Below are 23,124 nucleotides of genomic sequence, written 5' to 3' on the forward strand. Positions count from 1 at the left end.
GGGCCGTAGGAAGTTGAAACCCTGAGAAGCTGCTCAGGGGTGAGATTGGGCGCCGTCCCAGGGCGGCGCGGTGTGACTCGCTGTGATCCCTGGGCCTTGGGGTTTTCCGCGGCAGGTAGTCCGGCTCGCCGAGGGGGCGCAGCCTTTGGGGCGGGGCTTCTCTAGGCCCGCCCCTCGCCCAGGTGTGGCGCCCGCACCCCCCGCCGCGAACCCCCTCAGTGCTGCCGAGGTGTAGGCCTGCCTGTAGCCCGGGACTGGCCCGGCCGCCCGGGCCTTTGGCGGGGGCGGGGGCAGGGGGGGTGGAGGGAGAGAGTGCCGCGCCCTGCCCGGCCCAGGTGTCGTCTCCGGAGGCGGAGTTTGGGAATCCGGCTGCGGGAGATTCCCAGCCGGACTAGCTGAAGGGCAGCGACGGAAAGAAGCCTAAGGGACAAAGCAGCGCCGGGCGGCGCGGGGAGTGCAGAAGGCAGGCAACGGCGCGGGACCGCCAGTATGTTCTCCCGAAACCACCGGAGCCGGGTCACCGTGGCCAGGGGCTCTGCCCTGGAGATGGAGTTCAAACGCGGCCGCTTCCGACTCAGCCTCTTATGCGACCCGCCGGAGGTGAGAGACCCGCGTCCCTGCCTTCCCCTCGCCCGGCTCCCGCAGTTCGGGCCGCCCGGGCCGCCCGCCCCGCCCGCGCGCGCCGAGGGGCGGAGACGCGGTGGGTAGGGTACAGAACAGAGGTTGTTGACTTAAAAAGTCAGGCGCGGACCGTCTGCACGTTAATCCAACCGTGTCACCCCAGACATTCTCTGGCCCAGTGGGATGATTTGCCTCCGCCTGGAAAAACTTCAGTTTAAGGAGCCCTAGGCTCGATTCCTAAGATGTGCCTTATGGCAGCCCTTTCGGGCATCCTGGACATGTGCAACTAGCCGGGGTCTAACAAGACTCCTGCCTGGGTGCCCGCTCCTTCCCTGGCCTCCAGCCGCATCCCACAGCCCGTCTCTACCGTCTGGGACAGCCTCCGTCGTCAGCCCTGACTTCTCGGCCTCCTTCGCTGAAACTCTCCGCAACTGCTCCTCTGTGTCTGGGGGAGTCGGAAGTGAGGGGTTCCCGATTAACGATTTGGGATTATTTCCCACACTCAAGCTTTCAGCCTCCTTTTCTGTGGCCTAAGAAGGGTCCAGCCTTTACAGTTCCCTCCCTGGCCCACTACTTTGCCCAGGTCTGAGCCCTACTTGTAATTCCTTAAAGAGGCTCAGGAGAGGCTGAAAGATGTGAGGACCGAGCCAGGACCGAGAGGGCCAGTAGCGACAGCAGAGGCTGTCCCCCCAGGTCAGTTCTCCTTCGCTGCTGGTCCTGGAAAGAGTTAAGTGAGGGGGCCTTCCTCACTCCTCCCGGATTCCAGTCCTGGCTTCTGCACTGTTACCCCACAGCCTGCCCAGAACAAAGGCTCTTTCACACTCCTGTCCCACAGTCCCAGGCCTTCTCTGACTCAGAAGCTAGTGGGCCTGGGAGACAGGGCCTCTGTCGAGTCCCGCATAAGCAACGCCGCGTGGGGCCAGCGTGGGGGAGTGAGGGGCAAGGCCCAGGGACCAGGAGGAGGGGCCTGTGAGCTGGGGCCGCCCCCGGGATAAGCCCGGCCTTTTTGGGGGCCATCGCGGAGGAACCGGGGTGGAGCCGCTGGGCCCCGGAGCGGAGTGTGACTCCTTGGGCCTAGGGTTGAGGGGGCGGTGGTGGCAAAGCTGCAGCTGGCTGGGAATCGGGGCTGGTTTCCTGTCTGGAAGGGAAGGGGCCCGCAGAGGGGAGCGGGGGCAGCGCAGCCAGGCACACCCCTGCCTTTCTCCCTCCCTCTCCTCCCTTCTGCTGGAAAAGCAAGGTAATTGTGAACCCAGGGTGGGGCGGGCTGGATGAAGGTCCCAAGTTGGAAGAGGTGGCCCTGGGGGTTGGGCCGCAATTACCCCTCTGTCCCACTTCCTAGGCTCAATCAAGTCCCCACCTCTATCCCTCTTCTTCCTCAAACTAAGCCCGAACCCTTTCAGAAAGCAACCTCCTGACAATCCCCACGACTCCACAGAACCTGCATGAAGTGTCCCTTCCCGGCCCCCTTCCAGTTGTGCCTGCCTCTCACACCCTACAGCACACAGATTCTCTGTCCAGCGGGCCAGGGTTGTGGGCGGGGGCTGGGGAGGGGCCAGAGTCGGAATGAAAGAGCCTTTTTCTTCCACAGCTGGGAGAACAGCTGCCACCAAAGCAAGACTGGACACTCTGTGCCCAGAGCCCCTTCTGCAGCTGGCCTCCTCTCCGGGTACCCTGCTCATCCTCACCTCGCGTTCCTTTCCTCCCATGCCTGGCTCCTTCAGGGCCGGGAACAGCGGTAGGCAAGGAGACTTTGTCACAGCAGCCAGAGGGGTCTAACTGGAGCACGAGAGGGACAGGGGCTGCCTCTGCCCTCTGCCCAAGAACTGCCCACCTCTTTCAAGACGAGGAGAGCAGCGGGAGAGGAACTGTGGGGCAGCGTGGGGCTTGCTTGCCCCACCCCTCTGAGGGATCAGCAAGGGAAGGGGAGCCCAGGGGGCACAGAGATGCAGGACAGATTGCACATCCTGGAGGACCTGAATATGCTCTACATCCGGCAGATGGCGCTCAGCCTGGAGGTAACGACCCCACCCCTGGAGTGCACCTCCTCCACAGCATCCCAGCCCCGGTTCTGCGCTGCCCTTTCACACTGGGCTGCTCCCAGTGGGGAGAGGGATTAGGTGGTTCTGTGTGCCCTTCTTTGGGTGCTACTTATGGACCCAGGTTCAGTTCTGCCAGTTAGAGTATTGTGTTGGCAACAGGGTCTTCACCCTTATTTCTGGAAGCTCTGTGGGTTGGTGTGGCTGTGTGTGCTGGGGCTGAGGGCCCCTTTTAGGTGTGGGAAGAAGAGAGTACACTGTGAGCATGATCTTCAGGAAGGAGATGGCCTTACCATAGAAGGGGAAGAGGATTCTAGAGCAGGATGTAACGATTCTGTGGCCCTGAAGATGGCAGGGAGCTGTTTATTCATTTATTTATTCCTAATCACATTTATCGAGCACCTACTATATGCCAGCTGCTTTCTAGATCTTGGGACACCTCAGTGAACAGGGAAGGGTCCACTCTAGGGGACCTAGAAACATGCAAACACATAAATAATCTCACAACGAAATTACCATAAACATCAGGTAGGACAGGCAGCATTAAATGTAGGAGTCAGGGAAGGCCTTTGTGAGCTCTTTGAGCTGTGGCCAGAAGGATGAAGATATGTAAAGATGGGAGGAAGAACTTTCCAGACAGAGGGCAGAGTAAGGACCTTAAATGAGGATGATGATGATGGGGAAGAAAGAGAGCCAGTGTGGCTAAAACATACTGGTTGGGGTCAAACTGATGGGCGGGGACCAGATTATGCAGGGCTTTGGAGGCCATGACAGGTCATTTAGATTTTACTATAAGTGTGATATTGGCCCGTGGAGGGTTTTAAGCATGTGGGACAACTCCCCTAATGTTTTAATATGATAGCTGTTGTGTTTGAAAGGAACAGGCTGGGGGGGTGGTGCGTGACCACCAGCTAGGAGATCATTACAGCCTTTGGGGAATGAACCTGATGGTGAGGATTAAATGCTCATGGTGAAGACAGGGAGAAAAGGGCGGATTTGAAATGATGGTGGTAGATCTGACAGGGCTTGTTGATGGATTGGATGTGAGGCTGAGGCAAAGAGAGGGCTCCTGGATGATTCTCAGGTGTGTGGCTAAGCACTTGGGCAGTGTGGTCATTTACAGAGATGGGAAAGATAGAGGAAGCTGTGGCAGTGACTGCCTGGACCAGGCAGAGGGTTGCTGCTGAGGGAGGTCAGAGGCCGGACAGTACAGAGCCTGGCTCAGAAGGGGGATTTATCACATGTTTTTGCACCCTCAACCTGGTCTCCACGCCCTAGATAATGACAGACATTACTAGTCAATCATGGCACTCTTCACCAACAAATCCATGCATGGCCTCACAATCTTTCTCAGCACAATCTTGGCATAAATTATGCAGATTGTGTCCTTCACAAGGGCATTGCATAGTGGCAAGAGTCCTGGCCTAGTTTCAGGCTGTGTGAGGAGGAAACACCTTTATCTAAGTTATTTCCCTAGTGAGGGTCCTCTTTTTCTAATATGCAGAAAGTTGCCCAGGGTCTTCAATGGGACTCTGATACTACCTGTTGTCTTGGGTTGGCACATGAGATAAAATCTATTTGCCATCCCTAGTCCTCTGCACTGTTCATGTTACTATGTGGGTATTTACATTTAAATTTTAATTAAAATGAAATAAAATAACTTTCAGTTCCTTAATTACTTTAGCCATATTTCATGTGGTCCATGGCTATTGAGCATTTCCATCATTGTAGGATGATAGAATGATCTTATTGGACATGGCTGGTCTAGGTATTTAAGTATTCAAATTCTGCATCCCTCCCCCTCCAGGTAATTGTTCTTCACAGGAGCCCTGCCCAAGTTCTGGGACAGAAAAGGGGGCTTAGATTTCACTTTAATCATCTCTTATTCAGCCATTGGTTGGTTGAGGGTGCTGTGTTCTTTCTCCAGGAGGCTCAGCAGTTCTCCAACCCCCAGCTCATTGATGTTTTAGGGATTAGCAAGAGGGGTAGTTGTGAAAGTGTAAATTCAAGAAGATTTTTCTGGAGAAGGCAACTTAAGGTGCAAGTAAGGAGGAGGTGGGAGTGCTGGGCCCAGGCAGAAGTTAGATTTTCCCATTTAATCTTCAAACAGTGCTATGGAGCAGGTGGAATACCCAACTCCCACCCCCTACCCCTACCCCCAGAGATTAAGTTCTTACAGCTAGTCAAGTTCCTAAGCCAGGATTTGAATTTAGTCCTGGTGGAGTTTCTAAAAGGATCATAAGGCGATGAGAAGCAGAGCAGGAAGTTAGAGCCAGAAGAGAGCGGGAGGAACTGGAAAGGATGTCCAGAGAGGGCCTAGTATGTGCTGGGGTTTCGGGCCATGACTCAGCCTTCTTCAGCCCCTTGGGTCCTGACCCAGTCCAGCTGACATCCAACTGAGGGCTCTTTCCCAGGAGAGCCTGGTGAAAGTACCGCCAGCTTGGGAAGAGAGGGCATATGGGTGGGGAGGAGGGGACATGGAGCTATCCCTGAGGTAGGGAGAGGGGGTGAAGGTCTGGGATCCAGATCCTGTGTCAGGATTCCCAAAATGGTCTGCCCAAAGGATGGGAGGTTTTTAGGGCATTCTCCACTGTGGGGCCATCAAAAATAAATTCAAACCAGAGGGCTGTGGGGGCAGTGGCAGACAGGGTGTCTGGGCCCCTACGCCAGCTCATCCGGGCTGGATACCGTGACTTCTCTGCAGCCCATTATACCAATGTATTCCAATGTATATACCTTCCTTCCTCTGGCAAGCTCCCAGGCCAGGAGTCACCCTGGGGAGCACTTATAACATGGAGGGGTCTCCTGATCTCCGGCAGCTCAAGAGCCTGGAGCCCTTTCCAGGGTGAGGGCAGTGCTTCTGGAGGCACCGCCCCTCTGCCACTAGGTCTCTCTGGTTAATGCTGCCGCTGGAGCCTAATGGGGTCAGGCGCACAGAGGGACCGAGGGGTGCCTGCGGCTCACTCTCGTGACAGCTGGGAGCTGTCATCAGCGCTCACTGCAGCCGTGGCGGCTCCCCAGGTACCTGGTGGTGAGGTTCCCCGGAGGACCAGCCATACTGCCTGCATCGTGCTGCATGGGCAACGGACAGGGCTAGGGAAGAATCCGCGAGTGCTGGGGCTGGGACCTAAAGGCAAGTTAGGAGGGGCCCTGAGGATGTTGCTCAGCCCTACCCCCCTCACTTGTTTGGGGTATTTGTGGTAGAAGCTGGATGGAGAATGAGATGGGGATGGGCAAGCAACAAACCTTAGCAGAGATGGGATCTTGGTGCAGGCAGGCATGGTGGAGGTGGGGACAACTGGGTAGTCTGAGAGGGCTTTCTGGTGGAGGGGGCACTGTACACGTTGGCCTATTTACAGTCAGGAAGGGAAACGTGGATAGTGAGGGTGATGAGATGAGGTGAGAGGTGATGAGAGTCTGGCCTAGCCCAAGTAGGGAAGGAAGAATCAGCAGGTAGGTCAGACAAGGCAGTTCCTGGAAGCAGTAATTTAGGGTGTTCAGGTCTTGGAGACTTGAAGGCTAGAGTCATCAGGGACAGAAGCAAGGGCACAGTGTGAAAGAGAGCTGGTGTGAGGGAGAAGACAGGTTTTGATGTTGGGCAGTCACATTCACCCTCCTTTTCCAACCCTGTGACTCCACTTGGCTTGCTTCTGATGTGTATACACTGTAATAGGGTTAGTCTTCCAGTTGCTCTCTGAAGCCTTCCCCATCACCTCAGCCAGAAACAAATAGGGTCTGTTTCCTGAGTGCCTTTGTGCCATGACCTGGCACTTACAGAACAGCCATTAATGTCTGCATCTCTCACCTCCCAGCTGGATTTCAAATGTGAAGCCTTCGACAGCACAGGGATGCTCTAGTGTTATTATTGGGTGAATGTTACTGGGGCTGAGGTAGCATCATTAAAATAAGTACACACTACTTCCTCCCTGCCCCCACCTCCTTCCAAGTACACCATATGTTGGGCATTTTGCTAAGTGCCTGCTCAGCAACTCGCTCTTGACCTTCTGTTTCACCTGCCTTCATGTCTGTCTTCACCTCCCTTACTCAGAAGGACAGCAGGTGGCACGCTCCAGAATCTGGGGTGTGTAGTGCATTCTGTACAGCATGCGTGAACACTGTAGGTAGTATGCTTCTTCTCCACTGACCCCTTGCCAACTAGGGTCTCTCATCACTTGAGTCTTTGGGGTAACCCAGGATCTACCATCTGTGGCCATTCCCTTTAGGTGGTGGTTCTCAGCCTGGGCTACACCTCAAGGCCACTTGGGGAATTTTCCCAAAAATGCACATGCCCCACCTCTTAAGAGATTCTTATTTTGCTAATCTGAGGTGGGCTTGGTGACCTTTTTTTAAATAATCAGAAGATTTAATTTTTTTAAAAGGTAACACTTTCCAATAGTATGGAGGTTTATAAACTATCATAAGTTGACTTTCTATTCCTGGCTCCCAGCCCCACAACCACTACTATTTTATGTGTATCTATGGATATGGATATGCATATATAAATATATGCATATATAAATATGCTCCAAATAGGAGCATGCTGTAATACTGTTCTACTATCTTTTCTCTTTTCATGTATTTTGAGTAGTTTCATTTTTGCATACATGTCTACCTTAATGTCTACAATATTCCATATTCTGTGGTATAAATGTACTATAACATATTTAACCAATGCCCTATTGAAGGACTTTTAATCTTGGTGTTTTAAATTGATGCTGCAATGAATATGGCTCTGCCCACAAGTGTCACTGTATTTGTAGAATAAAATCCTAGATGATGCATAACTGGATAAAAGGATGTGAATTTGTAGTTTTTACAGATTTTTCCAAATTGTGCTCCAAAGAGGCTGAAAAAATTTATACTCCCAAGGGCATCTGTATTTTTACAAAGCTTCTCTGGTTATTCCTGGGCAGTTGAAATTGAGACTCAGTCCCTGCCCTTTAGTTGCCTGAAACCTAAGTTCATCAGTTTCTTGTTGACCACGGCCCACTAAGGGACTGAAGGGTGCATCAGTCTGTCCCCTGATTGATATTTCCCTCTCTTCCTTATCCCCACTCTGGCTAGGACACAGAGTTGCAAAGAAAGTTGGACCATGAGATCCGGATGAGGGAAGGGGCCTGCAAGCTGCTGGCGGCCTGCTCCCAGCGAGAGCAGGCTCTGGAGGCCACGAAGAGCCTGCTGGTGTGCAACAGCCGCATCCTCAACTACATGGGCGAGCTGCAGCGGCGCAAGGAGGCACAGGTGCTGAAGAAGACAGGCCGGCGGTGAGCAAGGGGGAGGCGAGGCTTTATGGGGACAGTGGTGCACTGGATATGTATATGTGAAGCATGGACTATGGGGCACCTCGAAGACGACTTCCTGATGAAGACTTCCCAGGGACCTAGAAGACACCTTGGTGTTTTATCACCACAGTGTGCTGCCCAGAGGCACACTAGTGAGTTGCTAGGGCCCAGTATAGCCACTGTGTCTGGTGAAAGGCCGGCAGTCTGAGGATAGTAATGCGGAAGTGCTAATCTGCTAAGCCGTTCCTGTGATCTGATGAGCCTGTTTGTCTGGCTTCTGGAAAGCTAATTTTCTCAAAGCCAGTTCACCAAATGGTCAATTTGCTAAATGACCAATTAGTCATTTACTGTAACAGACAGTAGCTAATTGTACCTGGGGTTTGCCTCATCTGAGGCAGAAATTGGGAGAAATAATACTAAAAAAAAATTTAAGTAAAAGCCTACCCATTCATATAAATTAGACTGTGTACTAAAAGGACCCAATCTGACAAAACTGTAGTGAAATGGTTGAGGTGATGCTCTGGTAAGACTAAAATGTGGGAGAAAATATTTGGCAAATTGATCATTCTGAGAACTGACCATTTTTTTGTAAATTGGTGGCTTGGAAAATTGGCTTCTGGCAGAGTAACCTGTTTGACCCCACAAGGCTGAGTGGGGAGAAGGTACAGGCCCCTTACAGGCATAGTGTCCATTCCAGCTCACACACAGGAGAGGTTGCCAGGAGGCCTCTAGAGTTCACCCGTGAAGACAGCAGGGAAAGGCAGGAACCCCTCAACGGCTGCTCCATAAAGTTAAAGGAAGAGCAAGCAGGCATAGGGACAGCTTCTACTGTGAGTCTGCTGTCTCTTAAGAGGTGGCTGTTGACAAGCTCTGCCTTGCCCAAGTCCCCACACGTCCCATACAGTGTGATCTGTGGTGCACCCTAGGCCCTGGCAGCTGAACACATTGCCATCAGTGCCACGTCGTTTAGTTTAAGGCTGTTCCAAGTCACTAGTTTCATTATGAAGAGTTGTAAATTAGTATGGAGAAGCTGGCCACCACCTTAGGAAAGGGACACATGCTCAGTGATAGGCAGGGAGGGGAGGAAGATCTGATGTCCCTCCAGCAGTGGAGGAACTGGGGAACTTGGGGCACTGGGAAGGTTTAGCCAATTTGGCCAGAAGGGTAGAGGAGAAATCAAAGCTGGGGGCGAAGATGGAGAGAGATTTGTGATAAATGGGACATAAATGTCCCCTATTTGGGTTCTTGATTTTCTGACTGACCGAGTACCCTCCTTCATTGAAGTGATGAGATGGTGGAGACAAGCAGCCTCCTTTGTTGTTAAAAAGAAAGCCTGCAAACTCCTCCAAGCCTGAGGAGAATCCTTGAAAGGGAGTCTCTCTGTGGGCAACCTGACTCCTCAAGCCCCACTTCTTCCTGGCAGGAGTCTAGGGAGGTGGTCAGGAAGGGTGCTTGTTGGGGGTGGCCTGAGCTTGTACTGGGTGTGTAAGCTAAGTGCCTCTAGTATTCCCAAGCCCAGCAACCTCCTGGGTTCAATGGACAACTCTCCCTAACAGTCCTTCAGCTCTGCCAGTGTCAGCCTGGCAGGGATCTGGCAGCTGAGCTCCGGGCTGGGGGAGTCCTAGAGCCTTTGGGAACCAGAACCAGGGGGAATAGTGTCAAGAGGCCAGGCTAGGATGTTGTGATTTGCCCACAGGCCTTCGGACAGTGGGCCACCCACTGAACGCTCCCCCTGCCGTGGCCAGATCTGCATTTCTGGTAAGAAGCACAACTACCCCAGCTGCTGGCATTCTTTGCCCAGTGATAAGATCTCCTGTCCCGGCTTGACGTCTATTCCTATCCCTCTGCCCCTTAGATCTTCGGATTCCACTCATGTGGAAGGACACAGAATATTTCAAGAACAAAGGCGGTGAGTTCCACTCACGTGGGACAGACTTAAGGGAGGGGCCCTGAGACTGGAGGTCCCTTTGGGGGCACATCATTACCGATTTTGCTCTCGGCCCCCAGACCTGCACCGCTGGGCTGTGTTCCTGCTGCTGCAGATAGGGGAGCACATTCAGGACACAGAGATGATCCTGGTGGACAGGACCCTCACAGACATCTCCTTTCAGAACAACGTGCTCTTGTGGGTACCTCATCCCTGTGGCTCCCGGCTTTCTCTACTAGGCTCGAATCATGTAGCTTTAGAGGAGGGAAGAGAAGGAGGGAGGGAGCTGGGCCTTGCCTGTGGAGCTGTCCTATACTTGCATGACATCCATCCTAACCCCAGCGCCGCTCCCTGGACTGGCCCAGACTATCCTCCTCTCCTTGCTTCCTCCCATATTCCTACAGTGCCGAGGCAGGGCCAGACTTTGAACTGCGGCTGGAGCTGTATGGGGCTTGCGTGGAAGAGGAGGGGGCCCTGGCTGGAGCCCCCAAGAGGCTCGCCACCAAACTCAGCAGCTCCCTGGGCCGCTCCTCAGGGAGGCGTGTCCGAGCATCGCTGGAGACTGCTGGGGGCTCAGGCAGCAGTCCCATCTTGCTTCCCACCCCGGCTGTGGGGTAAGCACCTATATTCCTCCCCAGCCCTCAGCTGGCCACCGGTGATCTCTGAGCTGTGTTGAGCATGCAGAGCCTACTTTCTACTGTTGCCAGGACATGCAGACAGATATGAATGAGCAGTACTGGGAGGCACTCTGGCCCATACCTCAGGTGCCTCAAACAGCCAACTGAGAAGACCAACAGGAATGCAGGAAGATCTAGGTTCTGGGGTCTTCACTGCTTCTGCAGCAACAGATACACCTTATGTAGATATAACAGAGTGCCCCTGGCTACAGCAGAATACCTGGGTGCTGTGGTGTTGCCTACAGGCAGCTGGAGGCACCTAGCAGACTCACTGGGTCTCTGAGGAGCAGTTTGAGAACCTTGCAGGTAATGAACAGATTGCTTATTTTGGAGATAGACGCAGATTCAAATTCAAGTTCCGCCACCTCAGTTTTATTTTGGGGCAGACTTCTTAACCTCTTTAAGCCTCAAGCTGCCTCGTCTATTAACTAAAGAATGCCACCAACCTCAGGGCTGTTGTGGGAATACAGTGGGATAATGTATTTAAAGCACAGGCCCCAGCACTTATCGGGAGTACAGTAAATGTTTGTTTCATCCCCTGTGGGGGAGGCAAGCTAGTTTTCTGTGGGGCAGCCTAAACAGTGGGGCAGACAGACCTGCTCAGCTCTTATTGCTCTTGCCACCCAGCATGCCCCTCACTTGGCTGCTGCCCACTTCTCTGTCCTGCAGTGGTCCTCGTTACCACCTCTTGGCTCATACCACGCTCACCCTAGCAGCTGTGCAAGATGGGTTCCGCACACATGACCTCACCCTCGCCACTCCTGGTGAGTATGTGTCTATGTGGGGGATGCTGGATGATGAGAAGAGGGGCTGTTAGATGGTCCCTTCCCCTTCACATTTCCCACCCTCACCCTGCACTTCTTTCTCCCCCAGAGGAGAACCCTGCCTGGCTGCCCCTTTATGGTAGCGTGTGTTGCCGCCTAGTGGCTCAGCCTCTCTGCATGATTCAGCCTACTGCAAGTGGTACCCTCAGGGTGCAGGTGAGGGCCCCTGAGGAGTGGAAGGGAAGTGGGAGAAGACAAAGGAGAGCCAGATCACCTAGGGATCAAGGAACTATTGAAAACGTAAGATCTGGGTGGAGGAAGAAGGGGCATGGTAAGATGAAAGGAGGGTAAGATAGGAGGGTGGGCAGAAAGGAGTCATTTTTCTGTGGGGGGCTGGGAAGAAGGGTGTTGGGGGTGTGATTCCCCTAGGAAACCTCGAGTCATTTATGCAGCAAGCTGGGGAGCCGCGGGACTGGGTGCAAGTACATGGAGTCCTGAAAGGCACAAACCTCTTCTGTTACCGGCAACCTGAAGACACAGACGCTGGGGACGAGCCGCTGTTTACTATCGCAATCAACAAGGTGATGAGTCTCTGGTGGTGAAGCCACCAGGTGCCAGGGTTCGGGAACCTCTCCATCAGGCCCCAGGAGGGTGGGCACAGAGACCTCAGAGAGATCAAAGCTAGCTTCCTGCTCCCAACAGCACCACACCCAGCTTCAGGGCCAGGGATGCTGAGGGACCGTGTTCTCCCCACCAGCATCACGGAAAACGCGTCCCTTCTACTCGCCAGCCTCAGCCCTTGCCAAGTGCCGCAGAGGGTTCTAGTGCCAGTTTAGGACTTTTCATCCTCCTCCCATCTTTCTTCAGATTCCAGTCTGCATCTCTTTTACCCTTTCCTGGTTTTCCCTCCCAGCCCAAGTCCAAGGACCGTCTTTGTTTCCTAGCCCTTTTGCTGGCATTCCTGCCGACTTTTATACAAGTATTGAGGGGCCTTAGTGTTCCTGTTCCTGCCTGCCTCCTCACCTTCCCTGCCTTGCTCAATCTCTCCTTTCCTGTCTCCATCTGCTCCTTTTCCTGACTAAGGATGACTTGTCTCATTCTCCTTTCTTGCCATTTCTTCTTACTCTGATCAGTAGGAGGCAAATGAGACGGCTTGGTGAAAGCTCCACAAGCTCCTCCATCTAAGGGTAGGGATGACCAAGCCTGCCTGATGTCACAGCTGACTTCTGTGACCAAGGTGAAGGTGGAAGCAGATCTTGGATCTCTCCTATAGGAGACTCAAGTCCGGGCAGGGGAGCTGGACCAGGCAGCCGGCTGGCCCTTCACGCTGAGCATCAGTAACCGGTATGGGGAGGAAGAGGTGACACACGCTCTTCAGGCAGAGAGTCGGGGAGCCCTGCAGAGCTGGATGGAGGCTCTGTGGCAGCTCTTCTTTGACATGAGTAAGAGGAGGGGTCTGGATTGGGGCTTGTTATTTTTACCAAAATAATTTGATAATTCTTATAATTCAAAATTATATAATTAATACAATATTAAATTATTATAATAATTCCTATAATAATACAATGCTTTTTGAAATGAGCTTATTTCAAGAATGTGTGGAAGGGAACATAGCAGGGGAGAAGGCAGCCCACCCCCACCAATGCTCTCCCCTCAGGTCAGTGGAAGCAGTGCTGTGATGAGATAATGAAGATTGAAACGCCTGCTCCTCGGAAACCACCCCAAGTGCTGGCCAAGCAGGGGTCCTTGTACCATGAAATGGGTGAGTGAAAATGCACTGTGGGATCCTCGTGGGAAGTTGCACTGGGGGCTTCAGGGGAACCCAGATAATAGAGACAGAGAGAAAGCACACTGTGGGCTAAGGCAGAGCTCTGGGGACCCAAGTCCCACCCAGGATTCCTTTCCCTTCTCCAACTCTTCTTAAAATCACCTCCACCAAAGTTCAAACAAAACCCTGTAGAACCAGACTCATTTCATGGATTTTTTCCCCTAATTTTTTCTTTCCTGTTTCCCTTTCTGTATGTGGATTCCTGTCTCTTCCTCTGACCCTTCACTTGCCTGGCAATGCTTTAATTTTCCCCCTCTTTCTTGGTTTCTTCACCTACTTCTGCCTCCTCCCCTCTTGCTGTCCATCCACTGCCCCCATGTGCCACAGTCTTATCAGAGCCTGTGGCTCCTGGGGGCCCATGTGAGGGGCTGCTCCTGCAGGATGATGCAGTCTCAGCTGAGATCCGGGCTCTGCTTTCCTCTGCTTACAGTGACAGGTGATGCTCAGGGCTGAGTAGCTCTGGGGCCCAAGCTCTGACTCCCCTCCCCTCAATCCCTTCCTGATACCACAGCTATTGAGCCGCTGGATGACATCGCAGCGGTGACAGACATCCTGGCCCAGCGGGAGGGCGCGAGGCTGGAGACGCCCCCACCCTGGCTAGCAGTGTTTACAGACCAGCCTGCCTTGCCTGGCCCCTGCTCACCTGCTTCAGTGGCCCCAGCTCCAGCCCGGATCCATTCCTTGCCCTGGGGGAGACCCCGAACATTCTCTCTGGATGCTGTCCCCCCAGACCATTCCCCTGGGGCTTCTCGCTTGGTCGCCCCTCTCCCCCTGCAGCGATCCCCACGATCCAGAGGCCTCTGCAGCAAAGGCCCACCCCACACTTGGCTCCAGTCACCAGTGTGAGAGAAAAAGGTGCTGGCAACAGGATCTGGCCAGAAGAGGGGAAGATCTGTGTGCAGCTGGGCTCGGATTCAGCACTGTTTGTAGCAGGCTGACCAGCTTGGCCTCCCCTTCCTCTGCTGGAGTTGGGGTAGGCTGAGAAGGGGTAGCCGAAGCCCCTTTAAGCTGCGGTCGCCACGGTGCTGAGGGACTCATTCCCAGGGCTGGCTGGGACCCCGTAAACCCTTCCTGGGAGAAAACTGGAACCAACCCTGCCCTACCTCCCTTCATTAACCAGCTTTGAGAATGGCACTGAAGAGCCCTGGGAGGGAACACCCCTCCCTTGTGACTTTTACATTGACCATTAAAGTTATTTAACATCACCCTTCACCTGGTTGTTGAGGACAGACTGCCTCTTGACTTGGTCAGGACCCGCCATAGCCCCTTGTCCCTGGAGCTTAGTTCACTAGTTGTGAAGTATGACCATGAGATTGAGTAATCAGACAATGGCTGGGTGGACGGGGGGTACTTTATAAATACCACAGGGAAATAGAGGGCTGCTCTTCTCTCACATGCTGCTGAATCTCAGGATCTCAGCGAGGTCATAGCCAGTCACAGCAAAGGAGCTGCCTGAGGGGTCACAGAATCGGGCACCACACAGCTGGGTGTCAGGCACACACTCACCGTGACAGTGTTCCACCTGGGAGAGAAGACAGCTGTTCAGGGCCTGTGGCCTCATCCTCTGGCCCTCATTCCACTCCTCTCATGACACATACCTCAATGCAGCCATCCTCTGGGCTTCTGCTCAACTTCCAGATGTGTATGAAGGTGTCTTCAGCCGCAGAGAGTAGCTATTTTAAAGAAAGGCAAGGACCAGTGGGAGTCAGATGTGCTGACCGAGGGCTGGTATAGGCTGTAAAGCCCAGTCCAGGTGCCTGGGGAGGGGGCTACCCTGAGAGGCAGAGATAAGTCTGTGGAGTGCCTCTCAACATCCCAGCGCCAGGAAACAAGGCTATGCAAGGACAGAGCGGGAGACTGACCTTGCCCACCTCAGGAGCCAGGTCCAGGGCACAGATGGCCCGGGCATGGGCGTCGATCTGGACGTGTATAGATCCTGTACTGGCTTCATACAGACGCACTTGCCCGTTCCCGTAGCCTGCTGCTACGGTCCCCTGCCACAGCTGCACAGAAGAACATGGCACCCTGCAAGGGTGACATCGCACTTGGATTTCCCAGACCTAAGCCCACTCCCCACCTTGAAGCTACCTCAGGAAGGCCTCAGCCCCCTTCTGCCTCACCTACCCGAATCCTGGAATCTGGGTCAGTAATTTGAATTTGGGCCCTGATCTCCAGACACACAGCAAGCCCGAGTCATCTGCTGTCACAGTGTCAGCCATGCAGTCCTGAGGGGAAAGGCAGGATTAGCCTTTTTTTCTCCCTGCTGGGTCCTATATACAGGGTAGGAGGGGAAGGGAGGCAGTATTTGCATCTTTGCCTCTCCAGGGAAAGGGGAAGATGTGGACCCATTACTGGCTGGAAGGGTCTCTTGGAAGCATTAAACGCTTTCGTTGTATTCCTTATAGACTCTGACTCCCTAACCCAACCCCAGCACACATCCTGTATGTTAGGGTATATAATTGTCCTCATTGGATGAATGATGAAACTAAGGCCACAGTGTTAGGACCTTCTGGAGTTCTTGCATTGAGCCAGTCACAGTCATGACTAGACTCTGGGACTCTTGACAGCCCCTCAACTCAGGCAGCCAACAGAGCCCACGGGCCCAACTCTGTGCCAGGTGTAGTGTAGCATAGGAATTATAAGATACATACCCTGTTTTCAAGAGGTTTACAACCTAATCAGGGAGATAAGAGTTGTCTTTGTGGGCAGTGTCAATTCAGGGTTCAGCTAAGGGAGATGAGTCAGGGCTGGAAGAGGGGGAAGGCTTCCAGGAGAGGATGGCACTGGAGGTGGGCCTCAATAGGGGGCACTCGCCCAAGTTTGGAGAAGGAAGCCACACATGCCAGAAACCATCAGTCCCAACTCCTCCATTCACACCAGGAGCATAAAGTATGAGTGAACTATTAAGTACCACATAAATATAAAGTATTTCTGGACTCATCATTGGACCTGAGATTGCTAAAACTCAGCAAAGTGCACTAATTTGCCCATAGTCATTCAGCTGCTTAATGACAAAGCCAAGGCTTGAACCCAGGTCCCCTGCTTCCCCAAGGTGGGGAAGGCCCTCAGATTCACTGGAACAGGTAGGGGGGATCGACTCACCTGTCCCTGGGCAGGCTCAGTGGCAATGTCTGAGATTGGCGTCTGGTGCCTTGCCAGCTCTTCACTCAGTACAATGTTGGGACCCTTGGTGGGGATGTCAAACACCAGTACCCGGCCCGACCATGTTCCTGCAGAACCAGTGCTCCACTGACGGCCTCCTGATGCTCCCAGGCCTCCAGCCACCATGCTCAGCCCTCCCTCCATCCCAGAAACCTTAGTAACAAGCCCACCTCTCACTGCTCCAACAGCCCCACTCCCAACATTCACTGCCCTTTTCCTATACCATCCTGCCCCTCTGAACCCCTCCATGGCTTTTTGGAGTTTCTCAGACCCTCCTTCACTCCCACCCCTCTAACACTCCACAATTTCCTCAGACCTGCAGCATCCTGGTCAAAGCCCACACCCCTATACCTCAGCACTCTCCAATGCCCTGCCTTTGGCCCCCTCACCCACACAGACGTAGTGGCCACTGGCAGCAATTCCTCGGGCAAACACAGCCTGCACTGAGTATGAGAGGGGAAAATGATTAGAAGTATTATCCCCCCTAGCCCCAGCAAACACTCCCTACCCCCAACCCAGTCCTGCAGGTACCTAGAGAGGCATCTCCAGCGTCCAGGGCATGCCAGTAGACCATGACGGAGCCGTCAGACTCGTACATCTGGAAGACCAGGGCAAGGATGGGTCATAACCCAGCTGACCTTTGCTGAGCTCTGTACCAGCTACTCCACATACTCATGTTAACCTTAGCCTGTTTAATCCTCAAAATTACCCTGGGAGGGAGGCGCTACTTTTATCTGCATTTAGCAGAAGACACTGACGCTCTGAGAGAAGTTCACTAAATTGCCCAGGGTCACACAACTAATAAAAGGGCAGATATTGGAGATGGCACTTAAGAATTGGAAAACAAGGAAGCTATGAAGATGAGAGATGAGGGAGCTAAGCATGAGAACAGCTTGGAAATGTTTAGAAGTAAGATCGCTGGGTTGGGAAGATCCCCTGGAGGAGGAAATGGCAACCCACTCCAGTATTCTTGCCTGGAGAATCCCATGGACCGAGGAGCCTGGCAGGCTACAGTTCATGGGGTCGCAAAGAGTCGGACACGACTGAGCGACTAAGCACAGCACACACACTAGGGGCCTTGGAGAGAAGTTAAGACTCTAGCGGGGGAGGATAGGAAGGTCCTCTTCTTACTTGTATTCCTCGATGAGAGGTGAGTACCAGCAATACTCGGAAAGGGAGGACACACCAGTGGATCTAGAGGGAAAGGAATCAGAGTAAAAAGTAGTCAGAGCAGAGGACATGAGGACTCCGAAGTGTGGAAATTCAGATGGTCAGGGAAGGCCTATTCCTTGGGGTTTGGAGAGGAAGTACCGGGTTCTAGGTAGGGCGGGGTTCAGCAACACCACTCCCAACTCCACGCCTCACCTGGGTGATAAGTGGGGGGCTCACTCCAGCGCCCTCCTTAGCGTGGAGTTGGCGCTGGGCCAAGGGCACACCCTCAGGAGCAGCGCTGAGTAGCTGGGCGCTGGGTCCATGGACTACTCCAAAATGAGTGAGGTTGCGGGCGGGCAGCTGCAGCACACTGAGGTTGTTGCACAGGGCGGCCGCCGAGCCTCGAAGCGGGATGGAGCGCTCCCGGCGGAACATTCTTGGGGAGAGACGGTCGATCCCAGGCGCGCGGAAAGCAGCAGACAGCCGAGATTCCTAAGGGGGCTTGGGGGGTGGGGTGGTGCTGACATGAGGCACTGGGAAAGCCCCCGGCGACTGGGTCGCCATGTGAATGAACGAGGGCCTCGGGGATGGTGATGGGGGTTGGTGGTCACATAGTGTGGGAAGGGTAACGCGGAGCTGGCGAGGGGAACCCTAGGGCTGAGTCATGAGGTGATGGGGGGAACCCCACAGGAGGAATGGTGATGGCCCAGGACCCAGTGGCCCCAAGAGCCCGAGTCAAGGCAGGATGAAGCAGGGTAGCCCCTAGGCTCTTCCTCCCTCAGTCTGGCTCCCCGAAGCCCCCGGACCAGGTCAGAGTTCACACCAGCAGCTCCGAGACTCCAGAAGCGTTCGGTCTCTCCGAATCCGCCGCCACCATAGAGACGACGCACGGACGCACGGCCGTTGGGTGGGGTGAACTACCCTAACGTGCGACGCGCGCCCGGCGCGGCTGCCGGGGCAACTGTGGGCGGGGCGAGCCTGCCTGCGGCGCGGTTGCCGAGGAGACCGATAGGCTGCAGCAGCAGCTGCTGCTGGGCAGGAAAGCTGCTGGAGCCTGGGGGTTGAAGCTACAGTTGAGGCGATGGCGCACGAAGGCCCGGTGAGCTTTAGCTCAGCTGAGGGTGGCCCAGAGGGGGGTTAAGACCAGTGTCCGGAACCGTGGGCCAGCTCTGTGCCGCCCGGCATCCGCCCTTCACGCGGGCGTTCAAGATGACCGAAGAAGCCCTGTCGGTGCACTAGGACAGAAAACGTACCCCTGTACCACGCGCACTCACAAGCATTGTCACACTTGGAGCCTGAGGGAAGGTTAAGTGGGTGATGAAGAGCCCAAGAACAAGAAGTGACTTTGACAACGGTTAATGCGTTTAATGAGTCTCTTATATTGAGGTACTCATTTAAATGGATACACCAGAATTGGTCAGGCACTGAGGAGAGGGTGTTGCTAGATAGGATTCATTTGGACAATTTCGGGAGGAAGAAATGGATTAAACAACAATTCTGAGGCTGCACTTAAAGTCTATTGTTTAAAAGCCAAGAAACTCTAAAATAGACTGAAGAGCATTTGTGCAGTAATATCTCCAACCCCTCTGGTCAGGCCATCTAGGTGTAGCCATTAGCGCGGGTGTAATGAGAGCCTGGGCGGGGTTGTCTAAGGAATCAGCTCTTCTCTCCCAGCCCTACCTACCCGTGCTCTGGCCAAGCCTGAGCGGGGCTGTGGACAGTTCCTTGGGCTTGCCAACAGAACTGTTCTCACTAGCAGAGATGGGAAACGAAACTTAAGGGATTTTGAGTTCCGTGTGAGGTTTAGGAAACACCAGATTTGGGGGAGAATGAATTTTGGGGAATATCATGTATGAAGCAATAATGTTAGGGGGTGGGGAGACAAAAGTTAGGGAAATTGTGTTGGGAAGGAATCAGCTTGAGGGAGACTGTCGTGAGGAATTTAAGCGGCTCCCAATAATTTACTAGTAAATTCGTATGTCCTTAAAATAGGTTTTTGGGAGACTAGACTTTTCTTTTTCAGTGGATTTTTCTTGATTATAAAAGGATATAAAGTCATTGTAGAGAACTTATAAACTGGAGAAGAGTGTAGGAAAGAAACATACACGGTGCTTTCCTTTTCTTCAACACATATTGGTTTACATACCTGAGATCATACTTGATATGTAATTTTATATCATTTCTTTCATTTAACATTACATCATAAGTATTTTCTTATGCTATTGTAAGACTGCCTTTAATCATCACATAATATTTCATCATATAGGTAGCACACAATTAGCCACCTATTTTCCTTGTTAGATGTATGTTTTCAATATTCTGCTATTATAAATGACATCACAGGGAATATTTTAGAGAATATATTTTCATTTCAGGGTATGCCTTTGTGTATTTATAAAACTGGAATTGGTACTTTTGAAGATTGGACATCTTTTCAAATGTTTATTAGTCAATAGTTCCACTTTTGTGAAATATTATGTTCTTTGTTTATTATCCTTGGAGATCTTATGGTTATAAAAATTTATATGCATTTTTAATGTATTTGGGAATATTTTTTTAAAAAATTTGTTGCATGTATTTTTTGTTTAGGAAGCAGGATAAAGCCAAGCTCTGGAGTCAAACAGACCTGCATATGAATTATGACTCTACTACTTCCTTACTCTGTGATCTTGGGCAAATTCTGTGAAATGGGGATAAAAATAGTATATAGTCTAAAAAATGTAGGAACTGAATCCATGTATGTGACTGATATACTTTAAGTGCCAGTAAATGATAACTATTATTATCAGCTTGTAATTAGGAATTTATTAAAAGCACAGGAAAATTTGACATATATATATATATATACAGTTACCTACCCATTTCTGTATTATTTCTTACACTACTTTTATGCTTAGGCAGCTGTTTCTCACCCAGAGATTATATGACAATTTAAACTATTTTCCCTACATTTTATCTTTTGTTTTAATTTTGTTTTGTTTGTGTGCATGCTTTAATTCATCTGGAATTTATTTAGATGTATATTGTGAAATGAGGATCTAAGTTGATTTGGGGAGTGGGAGAAGATGGGAAACACACCAATAATTCCTGTACTGTTTATTGACTTTTTCAAATTCCTGAACTCTCAAGAATTTTGAATACTTTGAACTAGCGCAAATAGCAAGGACTGTGCAATTAGAGCTATATATAGCCAGGGTTCACTGTGTAATCCCAAGCAAGTGGAGGTGAACTGCTGTCAGGCTTCAGTTCCTTTGTCTGCGAAAGGGACTGAGTGAGCTGTTTGAAAAATTAAATCGTCTAGGTCACCTGAAAAGCATCTGTCACATAGTAGGCTCTTAGTAGTAAAGTGTCCCTTTCTAAAGGCCTTTCCTTCATCTTAGACAACCTAAGAAAGCTTCCTCCTAACCCATAATTGCTGCTCCACTCCTCGTTTCCCGCCCTGAGTGCCCTGTTCCTTTCCCACAGAGGCAGGTCCGAGACCGCGGGGTGACCCGATCCAAGGCGGAAAAGGTGCGGCCACCTACGGTTCCGGTGCCACAGGTGGACATCGTGCCTGGGCGGCTCACTGAGGCCGAATGGATAGCATTCACGGCTCTCGAAGAGGGCGAGGACGTGGTGGGTGACATCCTGGCTGATCTGGTGGCCCGAGTCATGGACTCGGCCTTTAAAGTCTATCTGACCCAGCAGGTAGGCCTGGATCCTTGACCTTCAGACACATCTCCGCTCTCCCTGACCCCTCCCTGCTGGACTGAGAGCCTTTCTCGCCTTCGCAGTGCATTCCATTCACCATCAGTCAGGCACGCGAGGCCATGCTGCAGATCACCGAGTGGCGCTTTTTGGCTCGGGACGAGGGAGAATCTGCAGTGGCAGAGGACCCCACATGGGGCGAGGATGAGGAGCCCTTGGCTTGCACGACGGATGCCTGGGCTCAGGGATCCGTGCCAGTGCTGCACGCCCGGGCCTCGGTGGGGCTGGAGGAGATGTCTCAAGGCGAAGTAAGCCCAGCCTCCAGCTGCCGCCCACCTCTCACAAGCCGCCCCCGATCCGTTACTCACCCCTAACCTCCACCCCTGTGCATTTCCCCAGGACCAAGAGAGCGTGGACCAGATTCCTCTAGGAGGATCGTGGACGGATTCAGGTTCTCAGGAGCGGATGGAATCTTGGGAGCTAACAGACACTCCGGGCTCTCCACCCACGCCCGAGTTGCTTCAGGAGACAGGGTCCCGGGGTCCTTTGGAGAAACTGGGTGACCAGTCGAGGAGCGACCAGACTGACCTGTTTGCAGTCGGATCCTCGAACTCGAGCAGCCAACTGTCGATGGAGATGGTGCCGGCAGGCAGTACCCACGCTTCTCTGGAGCTGTCCTTGGTAGCCAGCCCTCAGGCCTCTGTCGAGCGGGCACAGCCCATCAGCTCTCAGTTCTCTCTCGAGGACCTCTACAGTTGCACGCCCCAGCCGCACGCGGCTGGAGACCGGCTGGAACTCAGGGAGGAGAAGGTGCCCCTCATCCCCTCGCGGGTGTTGGTGTCTGATGCTTCCGAGGGCGGCCCCACCACGCTCAACCCCTCGGCGGGATTCCAGCCGCAGCCGCCGTGGCTGGCTGACGAGCAGCCCAGCGCACTTCACTCCAGAACTGGCCGTAAGGGGGCAATGACGCGTCTGGACCCCGCCCGGCTGCCGCGCCCCTGGGTGCGCCCGCTGTCGGAGGTCCTGGTCCCAGACTCGGAGGGCCGCCCCCTGGAGGCCTACCGGCGGCGCCAGCGGGGCAAGAAGACCGAGGCCCCAGCCGGACCGCAAGCCTCCCTCCCCAGCTTCCGCGTCTCCGGGTCAGAGTTCTTCCCTTTCCCACCTGGCGTTCCTGTCCGAGCTTTGGGCCCCGGTCTCAGCCTCCAGTTCCCTACTCTAAGCTTAGGCCTACCGTCGCCAGGCTTTGGTTCAAAGCTTCCCTTCCCCAGTCCCGGGCTCCGTTTTCTCGCCACACACAGGGCGCGCCCGGACATGGCACGCAGCCCCAGCCCCAAGCTATGGCCGAGTGCTAAGTGGCCCAGCGGCTGGGAGAGGGAGGCCGAACTGCTGGGTGAGCTCTGGGCCGGCCGCACCCGTGTGCCTCCGCAGGGCCTGGGCCCTGGGGACCGGGAAAGCCAGGATCCTCACCAATGTCTTCATCCCGTGCCTCAAGTTCTGGAGGCCACGTCCCAGGTGACCTGGAAGCCCGTGTTACTGCCGGGAGCACTGAAGCTGGCTCCTGGTGTGAGCATGTGGAACCCAAGCACGCAGGTGCTGCTTAGCTCCGCTGAGGCCCAACGGGACGACAGAGAAGGCAGCGCCTCTCCTCCCATCCACACAGGTGCCCCGAAGCCGCAGGTGACTGTGGCACAGCTAATGAACTCAGCCCTCAAAATGTGGTCACTCCCCTCCAAGCGCCTGCCCCATTCTAAGCCCTAGGCAGTGGGAATTCTACCTTCCTTCTGTCTGCTTGCCAGAAATAAACAGCTGAGTTGCCTTAAAAATTGGCCTGATGTCCAGCAGTTCCTTCTAAGTGTGTGCTCTCACTGAACTGGAGAGGTCTATAAGAACACAGCACATAATTACGCTACACCCTTAGGAGACCCTGCTTTAGGGTCAAGGTGGCTCTCCAGGAGAGGCATTCTGGAGAGCCATCCCCATTTCCACAA

General features: G+C 53.2%; 3 protein-coding genes across 12 annotated transcripts in view; 2 read left to right on the top strand and 1 right to left on the bottom strand.

Annotated features, from left to right (window-relative positions):
• Positions 1–14,347, top strand: part of RTKN (rhotekin) — a 29,312-nt gene extending 14,965 nt beyond the window's left edge. The window contains exons 1-13 of one of the 7 annotated variants that reach the window (XM_018055000.1): positions 492–600; positions 2,210–2,636; positions 7,722–7,921; positions 9,636–9,697; positions 9,795–9,848; positions 9,947–10,064; positions 10,271–10,480; positions 11,213–11,307; positions 11,417–11,607; positions 11,760–11,888; positions 12,581–12,749; positions 12,965–13,069; positions 13,647–14,347. In XM_018055000.1, coding sequence (XP_017910489.1) covers positions 2,565–2,636; positions 7,722–7,921; positions 9,636–9,697; positions 9,795–9,848; positions 9,947–10,064; positions 10,271–10,480; positions 11,213–11,307; positions 11,417–11,607; positions 11,760–11,888; positions 12,581–12,749; positions 12,965–13,069; positions 13,647–13,981 — 1,740 coding nt within the window. In that variant the 5' untranslated portion in view covers positions 492–600; positions 2,210–2,564 and the 3' untranslated portion in view covers positions 13,982–14,347. Of the gene's footprint in view, positions 1–292; positions 601–626; positions 1,859–2,209; positions 2,637–7,721; positions 7,922–9,635; positions 9,698–9,794; positions 9,849–9,946; positions 10,065–10,270; positions 10,481–11,212; positions 11,308–11,416; positions 11,608–11,759; positions 11,889–12,580; positions 12,750–12,964; positions 13,070–13,646 lie in introns of those variants that run through there. The other 6 variants (XM_018054999.1, XM_018055002.1, XM_018054998.1 and 3 more) reach the window with 6 other exon arrangements.
• WDR54 (WD repeat domain 54) lies at positions 14,468–18,365 on the bottom strand. Of its 4 annotated transcripts, none has more exons than XM_005686335.2 (10): positions 18,273–18,365; positions 17,663–17,950; positions 17,429–17,491; positions 16,829–16,895; positions 16,687–16,740; positions 16,238–16,365; positions 15,260–15,360; positions 15,007–15,160; positions 14,734–14,808; positions 14,468–14,657 (listed from the first exon to the last, which is right to left on the bottom strand). In XM_005686335.2, exons 2-10 carry the CDS (start codon positions 17,882–17,884, stop codon positions 14,526–14,528), a joined length of 996 nt encoding a protein of 331 aa, XP_005686392.1. In that variant the 5' UTR covers positions 17,885–17,950; positions 18,273–18,365; the 3' UTR covers positions 14,468–14,525. The 4 variants fall into 4 exon arrangements, with proteins under 4 accessions (XP_005686392.1, XP_005686390.1, XP_013822940.1 ...); XM_005686333.2 differs by having other exon boundaries at positions 14,998–15,160; XM_013967486.2 differs by lacking the exon at positions 17,429–17,491 and having other exon boundaries at positions 14,998–15,160.
• On the top strand, positions 18,451–22,983 carry C11H2orf81 (chromosome 11 C2orf81 homolog). The gene is given in 4 exon segments (XM_018055005.1): positions 18,451–18,548; positions 20,915–21,136; positions 21,223–21,447; positions 21,449–22,983. Coding segments are annotated over 4 exon segments (1,911 nt in total). The 5' UTR covers positions 18,451–18,530; the 3' UTR covers positions 22,895–22,983.

The sequence above is a fragment of the Capra hircus genome, chromosome 11 (assembly GCF_001704415.2).
Source record: "Capra hircus breed San Clemente chromosome 11, ASM170441v1, whole genome shotgun sequence".
Classification (NCBI taxonomy): Eukaryota; Metazoa; Chordata; class Mammalia; order Artiodactyla; family Bovidae; genus Capra; species Capra hircus.

Coding starts and splice junctions, on each gene's coding strand:
- WDR54 (XM_005686333.2), bottom strand. CDS start 17,884: ATGTTCCGCCGGGAGCGCTCCATCCCGCTTCGAGGCTCGGCGGCCGCC. Junction 15,161..15,259: donor ACCCAGATTCCAGGATTCGG/GTAGGTGAGGCA, acceptor TCACCCTTGCAG/GGTGCCATGTTCTTCTGTGC. Junction 14,809..14,997: donor TGGCTCCTGAGGTGGGCAAG/GTCAGTCTCCCG, acceptor TCTTTAAAATAG/CTACTCTCTGCGGCTGAAGA.